The 15,580-nt window shown below is 40.3% G+C and overlaps 1 protein-coding gene across 3 annotated transcripts; it reads left to right on the top strand.

The window, feature by feature from the left end:
* Positions 1-6,833: 6,833 nt before the first annotated feature.
* On the top strand, positions 6,834-10,627 carry TPBG (trophoblast glycoprotein). 3 transcript variants are annotated; one of them, XM_046004163.1, is made up of 2 exons: positions 6,834-6,889; positions 7,977-10,627. In XM_046004163.1, the coding sequence occupies exon 2, from the start codon at positions 8,317-8,319 to the stop codon at positions 9,574-9,576; it is 1,260 nt and encodes a 419-aa protein (XP_045860119.1). In that variant the 5' UTR covers positions 6,834-6,889; positions 7,977-8,316; the 3' UTR covers positions 9,577-10,627. The 3 variants fall into 3 exon arrangements, with proteins under 3 accessions (XP_045860119.1, XP_045860117.1, XP_045860118.1); XM_046004161.1 differs by lacking the exon at positions 6,834-6,889 and adding an exon at positions 7,072-7,254; XM_046004162.1 differs by lacking the exon at positions 6,834-6,889 and adding an exon at positions 7,682-7,817.
* Positions 10,628-15,580: the final 4,953 nt, after the last annotated feature.

Genomic DNA, 15,580 nt, shown 5'->3' with positions numbered 1-15,580 from the left:
AATATCATTCCTTCACAAATGTCATCACATCAATATTCTTGAGTTCAAGTACTTCCTAATGCTACACAACCCTCCAGAAGGTTTTAGTTCAAGTTCAGTACAGGCATCCTTTGCCATGTACTCTGCACCTAACTCCTTTATTCTACCATCATCCATACCACTCATGCCATATGATTTGACACTGGTTCAATTTTGTCTCCCTAGTTGAACTCAACTTCCATTTTTCTTTTTTTTTTTCCACTGACAAGGTGATGTGATAAATCTCTATCCCAAAATACACAATATATTTAGTCCTCTCTTCTTGGGCTTTTATGTGGGGATCTAAAGTAAACCTGAAAAATATTCACTTACTGGCTTCAAATATTTCAAGAAGTTCTAGTAGGCAACTTATTAACCTATGTACTTTAGCTCACTGAATGAGACTTATAAAATACATCAGAGAAGCTTGGGTCGTGTATCCAAGATTTGGCCCAAGTCTGTCTGCTGAACCTCTGCCATGGACATGCAATAGATTATCTGTCAATTTGCCAAGATTTGAAATTTTTTAAAGGAGAATTTCTGGCTTTGGAGGTGGCTCTGTTTGGAAGACAAAGTAAGTACCACAAAAAAAGGCACATTAATAAATATTTATTGAACTGTATTAAATTTAATTGAAATTAATTGAATTTGGATGATGGCTACAGTTCCAACTGCTCCCATTTCTTGACTGTATTCGTTTTGGTTTAGAACCCAGTTTAGGCAAGGACTATAGAAATGGAAAAACTTCAATGTCACCTTCAAAGTTGAATTACCTTATATTAGAAAAAAGAGTATTAGGTAATATCACTGATTAAAATATTTATCATAATTTCCTTTGAAAAAAATGATTTCAACAAAATAAGGCAGATTTTTCTTTAAACAAAATTCACTATTTTATCCTTTACTCTAGGTATTTTTCACCTTCTTACAGCCAAATGTGACTCTTTATTTTAGAAATACTAGAATTTCTGGACATCACTGAAAATACAGAAATTACAATGTTATAATTTTTAGAATGATAAATGTCTGTATTCCCACCTCCATACTGAATAAGTCACCACATCTTATAGAGTCTAGCTCTTAAATATCTGTATAGGTTGTTTTCAACCCTTTTAAAACTAATGTTTCCTTTTTAAAACAAGTATTTTATGAAACCCCGCCTTTACAAAAAATTTACATTCACACATAAATTTTAAGTATATACTATATTAATTATAATATAAAGGAGAAATAAAAGGAGAATACTTAAATATTAAATAATATTAATAACCTATAAATGTTTGGGCATAACTATATTAGAACACCTAATGCAGTGGTAATATACTTCCATCTCTTTATAAATAGGCTAATATTTAAGAGAAAGTAGACCAATATTCAAATAAACAGTGACAATAATTTTTCTTTATATTAGAGATTTTGAAGTAAGATTCACCGTGGTTGCAATAACTACAAATGCAAACTGATACAGTTGGGTTGTATTGGTGATTCAAATAGCATGAGTGGCCGAGCTGTCAGAAATAAAATTTTGTAACGTTCCAAAAAAAGCAATATATGTTCTTCCTTCAATGAACATGGCAGCCGCATTCCTGTAAAATTCAGTGTGTATTAAAAATCATACTATAGGGGTGCCTGGGTGGCTCAGTGGGTTAAAGCCTCTGCCTTTTAAGCTCAGGTCATGATCCCAGAGTCCTGGGATCAAGCCCCGCATCAAGCTCTCTGCTCAGCAGGGAGCCTGCTTCCTCCTCTCTCTCTGCTTCCCCCTCTCTCTCTGCCTGCCTCTCTGCCTACTTGTGATCTCTGTCTGTCAAATAAATATAATCTTTAAAAAAATCATACTATAAGTATTTACAGTTTCTATGTAAAATGGAGTTGTTTCTAGGCTGAGATGATTAAAATCTGGCTTTTCATCTATAAGAGTGTCTAGATGGATATTTGAATGTCATGTGGGAAGCAGAACAACTTTTCACTGCATATTACTATCCCTCTCATTACAGGATGTGTAGTATCTCTGGCTTCTACACACTAAATGTCAATCAGGGACAGCCAGAAAATGCCTCTGCAAATATCCAAAATGTCCACCAGAGGCAGTGTCACTCTGCTGAGAACTACTGGTCTATGTCATCTGTTCCTGCCTTGCCAGTCTTTTACCACTACTTTAGTTGGGTTTTGCAACAACTAGCACTTGGACCTCCCAAATTCTCTCCCTGTCCTCAGTCTTTTCTGCTCATATTTCATCCTTCAAACAGATAGCAAAAGTGATCTTCCTAAAGGACACGTTTTAGGAATGTATCTAAAAATTCACCTGAAATCTGGTCCTGTCATTTCCCACCTTGAATATGGTCAGAGGCTCCCAGGCACTATAGGATGAACTTGGACTTTTTAGAATGGAGAGAAGCAATCTGAGCCCACTATATTTCAAATCTGACCTTATACTACTCCCTCCAATGTGTGCTGTGCTCTTCCCCTTGTACTCTCTAGAACTGAACAAGTTCTCTGAGTCCTTCCACCAACTTGCCCATCATTGGTCTGATGAGTTCTTATTAATAATTCAAAGTGTTATTTAAGCATTGCTTCCCCAGTGAAGCCTTCTTCAGACAATCTCCCCACTGTGCCCCGGACTCTGGTGCATACCATGTTTTATAACTCTTAGATAGTCTGCCTCTGCCACTACACGGTGAGTTTAATCTGACAGTAGGGATTTTTGTTATCCACTTTGTACCCCAAGAACATCAACTAGGTGGAGGCCATATGGTAAGCTCTTAAAAAGTTAAACACTTTTGGGGTGCCTGGGTGGCTGAGTCGTTAAGCGTCTGCCTTCAGCTCAGATGAAGGGTCTGGGATACCAGGGTCCTGGGATTGAGCCCCACACTGAGCCCCACATTGGGCTACCTGCTCAGTGGGAAGCCTGCTTTTCCCTCTCCCACTCCCCTGCTTGTGTTCCCGCTCTCCCTGTGTCTCTGTCAAATAAATAAAATCTTTAAGAAAAAAAAGTTAAACACTTTTAAAATTGAATGTTCCTGTAATGTTAGCTATTTATGTTCTGCAGATCACCATGTAATTTATTTACCTTTCAATATTTTTTTGAAGAATCATGTATTTCTATCCAGTTTAACTCTCCATCTATTACAGCATTTTATCTTGTTCTTTCTTTAGTATTTAAAATCCAATATATTTAGAAATATCTTGCTATATTTTCCTTTTACTAGCTCAAACCCCACTGTACTGACTCATGAAAAAAAAGTCCTTTTTGACCCAACCCTAGTTGATATTTTACTTAATTTATTTAGCTTTACCTAATTTATTTAATTTCGCTTTATTTAGTTTTTTACTTAACTTACCCTCTTTATGTATCTTAGACAAGAAGCCCATTTCTTCCTAAAGTGATTTGGAATCAGCTCATGAAAAGAGTTTTGTTTTCTTTCATTAATAATTTATGAGACTGATGTGCTAGCTACTGTGCTAAGGAGGCACCTTTTCATTAACAATTTAAAAAATGTTTTTTTTTCCCCTTCAGTGGATATATATAACCTCATGTTGATTGTTTGGTTTTAAGTGTTGGTTCATGGTTTTATGACATATGTGCTTGATGTTAGTTACCAATACTTGATTTTGTTTTAGATATTTTTCAGATTTGAGAGTATTTACCTTTATCAATTATTTTACTAATTTAAGGCAGAGACTAAAATGAAGTAGTCTTAAAAATGCTGATGGTTGTCCATGCTGTACTACTTGGCTTACCTCTGCCTCATGAGAGTGGCCATAATCAATCATCCTTTAAAAAAAAAAAATACACATTATTTCTTGCCTTCCTAGGACTTAACAGCAATATTTCAAAAAGTTACTAATGACTTTCTTTTGGGTCATTAGAATAAAAGCGGATCCTGTAGAAACAATCTAAATAAATGATAGTACAGAGACATTTTCCTAGAGGCTACAAAGTACCTATTGAAGTACACTAAATTGGTTCTTCTCCATTAGGACATTCAGATTCTCCTTTTATTTCATTTTGGAATGAAAGAATAAATGGGAAACAAATGTGCTCTGAAATCCTTTGTCCTGCTCTAGAGCATGGAAATAGCATCTCACCCAAAAATTTTTCAAGCCGGCAGGAGTAAGGCAAGTATGATAATTTAAGATCATTAAATGCTTAAGACAATCAAAATAGAATGGATCCTAGTAAGCTTTTCTCACTCGGAAGAAACTTCTTTAAAAAGTAGCTACTGATCTAAATGTCTTTCAATAAGCAATTTAAAAAAATGTGGTATAACAATTCAAAGCATGGAATATTTTGCAGTCTTTAAAAAAGAAGAAAGCAAATCTATATGCATGGACATAGAATGATATATGGTTGTCCTAAAATAAGAAAAATTATGAATAATACATATACTATGATCCCATTCATATAAAAAAAACAGAAAAAGGAGTAAAATACATACAAGAGAGAAGCGATTGGAAAGACACACATCAAATTGCAGTCAATGCTGTAAACTGAAAACTTTAGTTTGAGTCTATTTCTTCCACCAGGTTATGAGTTCCTTGGCTGCCAGATCAAATAAGGGGATGGCCAATTAAATTAGAATTTCAAGTAAACAATGGATTTTTATTATTATTATTATTTTTAGTTATAAGTACATCCCAAATATTACACAGGACATAATTATACTAAAAAACTATTCCTTATCTGAAATTCAGATTTAACTGGATGCCCTGTATTTTTTTATTTGCTAATTCTGGCAATTCTATTTTAAGGACCATAAACTCTTCATCCTTGTACTCTTATCATTAGCATACTTAAAGATATATAGTGGTTGCATAATAAATCCTGAGAGGGAGAGGAATTGAGGAGAGCACAATAACAGGCTATTTTGCTAAGTCTATTATGTATATATTTCAATCCTAATGGAAATGCCTTGAAGTTTTATTACTGGCCCTATTTTACAGAATAAGAAAGAGGTATACAAAAGTCACACAGTTAATGAGGAAGCTAGAAATGACCCCAAGTTTCTGGGTCCTGATTTAATAGCCATAACCAACTGCCAGCTGCCAGGAGGAAAAGGGAGAAAAGGGGAAAGAGAACCAAGGGTGAGACTTTGGTTCGGCCTAAGTGTAGCTCAGCAGGACTGCACAAACTCAACCTTGCCAGAGGTGGAATGTGGTGTATGTAGGAGAGACAGACAAATCTGGGCCTGGTCCCTGTATCCACCACTCCACCACTCATTCAAACAAGTTACATAATTTATTTTGACTTCAATTTTCTTGTCTGGATTAAGAGGACCGACCTGACCACTGCCACGATGAGTACAGCAGATAATTTCTATAAAGTGATCAGCACAAGGTTTAGCCAGTGAAAGAATACTCAGTCAAAGCTAGTTATTATTGGCCCAGAACCCCAGTTTTTTCATTTGTAAAACAGAGTAACATCAATAACAAGACAGTGATATCCATATTGCCAAGCTGATTTGAGGATCAGATGAGAGGTATATTATCTTTCTAAATTCTGAAGTGCTTCTCATTTTCCTTGAATACTTGCCCTTTAGACAGAACCAAATTAATACCACGCCAAAGCATTACTACAGTTTTTCCTGAGTAATTCATTTTGTTTTAAAAATTATCATACAGTAAAATCGACTCTTTGGTGTATAAAGTTTTGTGAATTTTAGCCCATATAGATTTATGTAACCTCTAGCCCAGTACAGATACAGAACATGACTATAGCTTTTGAGATTTTTTTTCAAAGTGTTTCATATTCTTGTTGCAAAACTCTTAAAAAAAAAAAAAACTTAGATAACCGTGAAGATACAAATTAACAAATCTGCTGTACTCAGATTTTGTACAAATCTCTGCAGCCTCCCACCCCTCTAGGTCTTGTCTGGGCCATTTTTGCTGTTGGCTCTGCAGATTGTCCTTCCACAAAAGTCATCAGTCATGGGCTTGAGAGTTGGGACATTTCTTCAAGCTAAAGGCCCAAGTCACAGGCACAGACTTCAGCATTCATTTGTTCCTTTTTTACATGACCTTCCAGAACTTAATTTTCCCAACTACTTCCTCTACTTGCCATTTTCTCTCACAAATGAAGAGAATTGTCAAGTGAAGCCCTGGAACACCAGCACCTTCTCACCCTTTCAGGAAAATTATTGGGGATACAGAGTTACTGAGAGAGCAACGGTGGAGACTTCAGGACCCTAAACCTCTCCAATATAACAGCTCCTCCAGGCAAAAAAATTAAGCTATCCCTTCCCCAGCGGCATCTTCTCCATCTCCCCAGCCTGCCCCGCACCCCCTGGGAGAATGGACTTCTGGACCAAACTTCTGTGCTCCTAGAGCGGCCACCTCCCATCCCCCACTCCACCTCGTGGGCTCTGTTTAGGCAATTTGCACAGACACACCGTTGCCACATCCGCTTTTCTGGGTGACTAAAGTCATTGCTATTTGCCTTGTCTTTCTAGGATGTTGTGGCTGCTGTGCTTCCCCTCTGTTTTTAATTTGGGGAGGAGAAAAGCTAATGAATCAAGAATGAATCTCCTCTCCAGTAATCCCTTTTAACCGCTACCCCCCCCCCAAAGTTGGCTCCCTCTGTTCTCAAGTTCCGTAACTACCCAAGAAGTGTGGGGGGCAGAACAGGTGAGGACGGAGAATTACACCTAAACCTCAAGTTGGCATGTAAGGTATCACTTTGGTGGGAAGACTTTTTTGAAGCTCCCCTGCAGCTTGCTGAGCGTTTTTGCTGCTGCCGCTGTACATTTTCTGCTCATTTCTTGATGCTGCTGCTTCTCGTTGCTCTGTCACGACGAAATCTATTTTGTTACGGCCCTAGGTGCCTAAATTAGGGTGAATTCCACGAGACTCACCAGCGGTTTTCTTCCTGTCCAAGGTAAATACACTAGGCAAAATGAGGAACCACCAAAGGATACGGGGAAGGGGGGAGAGAAAGGGATTCCCTCACCTTTTAGGGCACATTCCTTGTTAATTTCCACCAGAAGGAGGCGCGCGGCCCAGATCCCCCCTAGTCTCCTTTCTTAAATCCCCCTACTGAGGGCTGCCAAGGTTGGCCGCGCGGAAGGAGAGATCCCTCCAGCAGGCCCGGCTCTCCCCCCGCCCCCCGGGTTGGTTTTTCCCAGCTGCGGAGGTTGGGCCAGGGGCTGGGGTGCGAGGAGAGTCGGCGCCCGCAGCGCGGAGCCGGGAAGTCGCGGAGACTCTGGTGGGACTGAGTCGTCTCCGGAGGTGACGGGCGCGGAGGTGAGCTGTGGGGAGCAAGCGGCGAGGGCGAAAACCCGGAGGCGGTGCCGGGCCCCTTCCCATCCTCTGGAAGGAGAGTAGCGTAGGTCCCAGGGTCCCACGGCCGCTTTGTTCGCCGCCTCTCCCCTCCCCTTTGGAGATGACTTGACCCCCTCTGGGATCCGAGGGGATCGCTGGGGCGCGGGTCAGGGGCCGAGGGGTGGGGGTGGGGGCGACAGCTGTAAGGTCCTCCATCTCCTGCTAATCCGGGAAGGTACCAAAAGAGATCAAAAGACTCCTGTAACCTGAAACTTCCCTCTCATCCAAACCTGGCCCGGGAAAGGTCCGGGCAGGCGCGGAGACCCCGGAAGGCAGGTCGCCGCGGAGGCGGTGGGGGAAGGAGCTGGGAGAGTGAGAAGTTTGGTCGGGGAGGCGCAGGGGATAAAGCGAGAAGTTAGAGGCGGGGGACGAATCTGATCGGGAAGGGAGGAGGGCGGGAGGCTGTAGGGGTATATATATAGTGTGGGCCTGGGCAGAAGGAAGACTTTATGCTGGGCGTCTCGGGACACGCGCCCCTCTCGCGGGTAAGGATGTGCGTGGGACTGGGGAGGCGAAACCTGGACGGGCTTTCGGAGGGAGTCTTGGGGACCAAGTAGGGACGACTGGGCTTGGAGAGTCCGGTTCCCGCACTCTGGGAGCTGCGGTCGCCGCCGCTCCTCACGCTTCTCTCCCGCCTGTCCCAGGTCCCGGAGCGGATCAAGCGTGAGGCGCCAACAAAAGAGGCAAGGAGGTGCCACCCGGAGGCGGCGGCAGGAAGAGGAGCGGGAGGAGGAGCGCGGAGCAGAGAGTCCCGACCCGCCGTGCGTACTTTCTGGAGGGAAGGGGCGGGGGAATCGACCCCGGGACGGGAACGCCCGGTGGCGAGGGGTTTAGCCAAGTTCCGGCCGCGGCGTCCCTCCTCCGCTCCCACGAGAGGAAAGTTTTCTCCAGACGCTTCCGGCCGGCCCGCACGCTCCAGACCCAGTCCCCGAGCCTTCGGAGCGGGCGCCGTCCCAGCCCAGCTCCGGGGAAAGCCGCGCCGCGATGCCTGGGGGGTGTTCCCGGGGCCCCGCCGCAGGGGACGGGCGGCTATGGCTGGCGCGGCTGGCGCTGTTCCTCCTGGGCTGGGTCTCCTCTTCCTCTCTCACCTCCTCGGCGCCCTCCACCTCGTCCGTGTCGTTCCTGGCCTCGGCGGTGTCCGCCCAGCCCGCGCTGCCAGTCCAATGCCCCCAGCCCTGCGAGTGCTCCGAGGCTGCGCGCACTGTGAAGTGCGTTAACCGCAACCTGACGGAGGTGCCCGCGGACCTTCCCCTCTACGTGCGCAACCTCTTTCTTACCGGCAATCAGCTGGCGGTGCTCCCCGCCGGCGCCTTCGCCCGCCGGCCGCCGCTGGCTGAGCTGGCCGCGCTCAACCTCAGCGGCAGCAGCCTGGAGGAGGTGTGCGCTGGCGCCTTCGAGCATCTGCCCAGCTTGCGCCAGCTCGACCTCAGCCACAACCCGCTGGTCAACCTCAGCGCCTTCGCCTTTTCGGGTAGCAACGCCAGCTTCTCAGCCCCCAGCCCCCTGGTGGAACTGATGCTGAACCACATCGTGCCCCCTGACGACAGGCGGCAGAACCGGAGCTTCGAGGGTATGGTGGCAGCTGCCCTAAGAGCCGGCCAAGCGCTTCGCGGACTCCAGCGCCTGGAACTGGCCAGCAACCACTTCCTCTACTTGCCTCGGGACGTACTAGCCCAACTACCCGGCCTCAGGCACCTGGATCTGCACAACAACTCTCTGGTGAGCCTAACCTACGTGTCCTTCCGCAACCTGACACACCTAGAAAATCTCCACCTGGAGGACAACGCCCTCAAAGTCCTTCACAATGGCACCTTGGCCGAGTTGCAAAGCCTGCCCCACGTCAGGGTCTTCCTGGACAACAATCCCTGGGTCTGCGACTGTCACATGGCAGACATGGTGGCTTGGCTCAAGGAGACAGAGGTAGTGCAGGGCAAAGCCAGACTCACCTGTGCATTCCCGGAAAAAATGAGGAATCGGGCCCTCTTGGAACTCAACAGCTCCCACCTGGACTGTGACCCTATCCTCCCTCCATCCCTGCAGACTTCTTATGTCTTCCTAGGTATTGTTTTAGCCCTGATAGGCGCCATTTTCCTACTGGTTTTGTATTTGAACCGCAAGGGGATAAAAAAGTGGATGCATAACATCAGAGATGCCTGCAGGGATCACATGGAAGGGTATCACTACAGATACGAAATCAACGCGGACCCCAGGTTAACAAACCTCAGTTCTAATTCGGATGTCTGAGAAACATTCGAGGACAGAACAAGGACAGCTATGCATGAGATGTAGACCTAAGCTTTATTCTGTCCTAGGCTTGCTCCACTTCCACCTTCCACTGTGGACACCGCTGACCTTGACTGAAAGCAGTGAAGGGAATTTGCTCCTTTGTTATGTGAAGTTTTTTGGTGTGTCTTGTTAATGTAAGACAATGAAAAACTGTGCATAGTGTTTTATCCTTTTCCTTTTCTTGGAACTCAATTCATGTGGAGGGATTTTGAACGTGGACTCCTGGCTGTTTCTCTTAGTACAGTTCAAGGTGTAGCCAGTGTACCCACACAGATAGCATTCAACAAAAGCTGCCTCAACCTTTTTGAGAAAAAAATACTTTATTCATAAATATCGGTTTTATTCTCATGTACCAAAATTGTGGAGAAAATAAATGCATTCCATAAACTGCCTGCAGACCTTAGCAAGCTCTTCAGAGTAACTCCATAGTCCACAGGAGCACCTGCATCCAAGAGCATGCTTATATTTTACTGTTCTACATATTACAAAAAAATAACTTGCAACTTCAGATAACTTCTTTAACAAAGTAAACTACTTTTTTGGTTGCAGTTTATATGAAACTATACTGAAGTTTTTTTATAAACTGCATTGAGATCCAACAGACTAAATTGTTAAGAAAAACTTCAATAAAGATTCTTAAAAGAATTACAGCTGTGTTCAAGTTTGCTATTTGAAAAAAAAAAAAGGATTGGGGCAATGATGTCAGAATGGTCTTGGTTTTGATGGTAATTGAGGTATTGTAGCTGAAAACGAAAGTGGAGTAGTGTCTTAAGTAAATAGAATTTGGAAATACTTTTGAGATGGTGGAACCTTTCAGGATTTAAATAGAGAATGTGAATATACATTAGACTTATTGTAGTCCCAAAGTTAATGCTATTCATGAAACAGTTTTGTAAGAGCATTATAAAGTTGGTAAGAGGAGAGTTCTGTATGATTAAACAGCTCACAGTTCGGAGCTTTTTTTAGGCTAAGTTGTTAGAATGGAACAAAATTATTTACTTCATAAAACTTTCTATATGAAATTGTTCTATGGGTTTTTAGAGCAGAGTATGAAACAAATATAATGCAAATGTTTTAAAATGAAGTGTCTTAAAGACAGTACTCTAAAACAAAAGATTAAAAATGTAAATTTAAAAAATTTTCCTGAGCATAATATAAATTGGAACTTAGATTTTCTTGAGAATATTAAAAAAAAAACACACACAACCATTTAAAATAGAATATACATGGTCAATAGTTTATCAGAGATCCTGCTTGTATGTTTAAAAAACTGTCATGACAGGATGTGAATTTGAGGAACTAACCAGAGACAAAGGCCTACATCCATAAACAAGTGTCTCAATGAATCTAGGTTGTATTCAGTTCATATTTAAGAATTGGGGAATCAAAATATTCCTCACCTGTACTTTATATTAGTATATACACCTATGTGAAGAATAAATCACTGTAGGTGTAAATAACAGCAATTGCTTAATCAATTGATATTATCAGTAATGGACAAGATTTTCTTTTTTTTTTTTTTTTTTCAGTTTGTTGTATGCCAAGGAAGCCTAAAAGCAAATTCCATTACTCTCCAAGCTATTATATAAAGTGACATTAGCCATTATTGCTTAACATACATTGTAGGTAAACTCGCATCAATAAGATTTAAGGCCTTTTTTCTCTTTAAATTGATTATGTTCTACACTGCTTTATATTTGAAATAAAATTTACATTTCCATATGTCTATAAATGAAATAGGATTGCAGTCCTTTAGGTAGGTTCTAGAGATCTTTGCCTATTCCTTCTTTGAGTTAAATTGAGAAGTTTTGAAAATAGGGCTAAAAATTTATGAATCTGTTCCTTCTTTAGACTCTGTAGTCAGAATATGAAGTTCTAACTAGATTAAGTTTCGTAAGACTCATTTTATGAAATATTATAGTATTTATTATGTACAGGAGATATTTCAGATCCTATAATTAATTACCCAAGGAAAGGTTAAATATATGGTACTTAATATTCCATTAAACATTTTCTGTCATTATTTCTTAGGAATGATGAAGATATTAACCTGCTAAAAATAGTAAAAACATCTAATAAATAAGGGCACACACAGCATCTCAGAAATAAACTGATAGACTTTGGTAAGTCTGCTGATTCTGTGGAAAACAAATTGTAATGCTTACAGTCTATTTAGAAGAATTTTATCTTCTTCATCCCATGATAATCTTAGCAGTTAAAAACCAAGCTCTAGCTAAGATCCAGGAAAGCAGTAGATTTCATTAGTCTAGTTTTTCTCATTCACTCACTGAAGCAGAATCCCAGATAAAGTGAAGGTGGTTTTGCCTGTTAGGTGAATGCCTGTTAGCTTTTTTGAAGTTACGACTTCTTGCTTTTTCATCCCCTTGCTCCTTCCTTTGTATAAACTTCCCAGTTTGCTCTTGGTCACTTTCCTGTCACATCACTCCTTGCTAGTCTCCAATACATGGCAATAGAACATTCCTTGGACAAAAAAATACTATTGTTTGGAAACAATTGCTATTGTGCAGTCATAATACTCTAAGTCTGTAAACTCCTAAGGCAGTCTGAGTTCCTTAGAAGATAGGTGCTATATAAATCCAATGAGTATAAGGGAATATAAGAAAAATGAAATAAAAGTATCATAACTTTACATGTTTCAAACACTGATCTTCAGTACCATTTTGCATTACTAATCCTCATCCATTTTTAAAAATTTATTTTATAAATTTGAAAATTTATTTAGGAAATTAAAGTATATTACCTACCAAAATAAGTTTTTGAGGAAAAAAATTTTGAGGAAAACAGGTTTCCTCCATTTGAAACAAAGCTGTTTCAGCAGAAACACCCTTCATTTATTCTTTACAAGTTTCATTTGAAGAAAGTTAGAAAAAAATACTTAAAAAATTTAAGCGCTTGATAAATCCCTCAATTTAAAAAGCTATTAAAATGTCCAATAAATTTCTATTTAAAGTGCAAGATTTCAGGATAATACACTATTTGACCCTGAATTGTAACCATCCCCTTTCCATGTAACCATTCATTTTGATACATTAATATATATCTCATCAATTTTGCTGCCTCCTGTGATTCAGTGGTGACCTGTAAGGCACATTTGTACCTTATGGATGATGGATTTTTCTGACAAATAGGGAGAGTTTGAAGCACAGTCAATAAAGTTTTTTAAGGAAAAAGGAGCTACATAGATTGATACTATAAGATACTACATAGATTGATACTATAAGATTTTTTTTTTTAGAAGTGGGGAAAGGCTTGTTTGAAATAAAATGAGTAAATCATAACTGGTAAATTCTTTTACAGTATCTTGATTGGCAGCACAGGTGGAGTATGCTCAGTATTTAATTAGAAATAGCATTTCTTTGTTTTCTGTCTTAAGTAGATGTAAAAAAAATAAAATAAAAAAGAAGGTCCCAATAAATTGTGATTATTTCCTCAGGGATTCTGTTTTACTCTCTCCCTTTGGCCTAATGTTCCATTACAGGGCTTACCCTGTAATGTCTTGAGGACATTGCAGGCTTTGCAGCTCTAGGTTGGGAGTCTTTCATATCATTTCTGCTTTCTATTTAAATTTTTTCTCCAAATACTACACTACAAGAGACAACCATGAGGACTTGCAAGGTTAAAAACAATTTGGCCTGTGCTTTCTTCCTGCTCCCAAAATCCATTCAGTCTTCCAGCCTTCAGAGAGCAGCACCATAAAGTGAAGACTGACATTTATTAGATGGATTCAGGTTTCACTTTTATACTTGTGCAAGGATTTTTCATGGTAAAAGAGAGGGGAGGGAGGAAATCATGTTTCTAGAAAATACATGAAAAATACCTTGACAATATCCTTTTTAAAATCTTTCAGTAATAGTGCAATGATGCATTAGAAATAATTAAGAAAACATAATCTGTATTGTTCAGGTGATCCTATCTTCTTTGAGATGGAGAAAAACAGCCCTTTGAGGATGTTTTGTACAGTTATTTTTCTGTTCTTATCCTTATAAATGATTCAAAAATGCAAACTGGCTTCATTTGTGTTTTATCGTAAAACGTTTTAGCAGTTCTAACTTGGTCATGGTTAAAAAAAATGTAGATTTAAAAAAATATTTAATATGTGATTTATATACTTTTGACAGGAGTAAGAACTCTTAGTATTTCAAAATTGGAAGGGCTCTTAGATGTGTCAAGCCCAATTTTCTAAGCTACGGATGAAGAAACTGGTAATTGTGACATATCATTATGTTATATAGTGACAACCAGGACTAGATTTCAGGGTTCCCAACTCCCCTTCTCATGCTCTTTTTGCCACATGATGGCATTACTAATTACCTACCTTCAGATTTTTGGAATTCCCATGTCTTATATAAAAGGCAATTGCTGTGAATATATCCGTTTGATTGTTCTTGCTTTGCACTCATTCAGTATGTTTTGGTTTGATCTAAATTTCACTTCCATTGTGTTAAAAATTACTATGTTTCAGACCCCTCAATATGCCTTAAATATGTTTCAGATAATTTTTTTCATAGCCATCATATTACCATGAAGCTCCTCTGAGTCTATGATAGGAGCAATTTTGAAAATTTAACAGTGGTATTTCTTTTTAAAAGAAAAATAAAACTCTGGGAAGCTGTGCTAGCTTGTGTAATTCTATCTTAAAAAATGAGTTAGCTCAGCTGGCGAGAACATTAAACAAATGAGACCAAGTTCATGGCCGTGGAGACTGTCAGTTTTGCATGCTCAGGTCTAACCCCCTGGCCTAGGCCTGCTCCAGGTGCATGCTATCATCCATGCTTTGAGGGTCTAGACCAAATAGAGAATCTAAATCAGTGCAAATCCCTATCACGCAGGAAAACCAGTGGGCTGATGGGCCAAATCCTGGCAGCCGTGCTGGTGATGTGTTAGTTTACTGTCTTTACCTACGCAGGGCCGAACGTAACAGTCCCTATGTCCTCACTGTAGCATGTATGCCACAGACCACAGAAAGTTTCTCATTTATGTGAATTTTAAGAAAAATCTATCATGAGTGCCTTTTAATGTACCACATGGGAAATTAGGTAGGTTTGCTTTGCTATTTAAAATGAAAATATGGGGGTGCCTGGGTGGCTCAGTGGGTTAAAGCCGCTGCCTTCGGCTCAGGTCATGATCCCATGGTCCTGGGATTGAGCCCCACATCGGGCTCTCTGCTTAGCAGGGAGCGTGCTTCCCCTCCACTCTCTCTGCCTGCTTCTCTGCCTACTTGTGATCTCTGTCTGTCAAATAAATAAATAAAATCGTTAAAAAAAAAAATGAAAATATGGCTTAAGGTTCAGGATCGTGATTACTCTATTACAGACTTGTATGTAAATGTTTATAAAAAAACAAATGCAGTTTCTGTTTAGCGGACATTTCATGGTAATAGGATTTATTTGTGGTTCACAGTTTAATGTGGTTAATGTAAGGATTCTAAGGAAGTAGAACCTTAAAATAGGACTTACTGTAATACTTTCTGTGAAGGGTAAATATTTAATAATATGTTTTAAAGAACCTGAGGATGTTATCAAGATAGGCTTTTTTAAAAAGTGGAATTTTATAAATTTCCCTACTTAAGTTCTCTACCCCCACAGTCCTATTCCTACATCTGTGTCTTCTCCCAAGGAGAACCATGATACACATTTCAAGGTGACTGCACACAGGAAAACTGAACTGACTGAAACATTTAGGTGGGTCAATTTACAAATATACATTTCTTTGTATAAGACAGCTTCTCTAAGCTTTACAATACAGTTAGTGAACCATTTGCAAAGAGGACTTTATCTTTCACTTAGACATTCTACAGTTATTCTTACAGATCATGGCAAACACATGGGTATTAAACATTTTAAGAGACATTTTAAAATGAAATCATGCATTTTTCTTATAGATTATTTGAAAAATACAGGAGGGAAACACCATGAGCTATCCTATCACTACAGAAAAAAAT

The sequence above is a fragment of the Meles meles genome, chromosome 5, assembly GCF_922984935.1.
Source record: "Meles meles chromosome 5, mMelMel3.1 paternal haplotype, whole genome shotgun sequence".
Classification (NCBI taxonomy): Eukaryota; Metazoa; Chordata; class Mammalia; order Carnivora; family Mustelidae; genus Meles; species Meles meles.
Note: the sequence above shows the minus strand (reverse complement) of the source record. Positions and strands in the feature narration are given on the sequence as shown.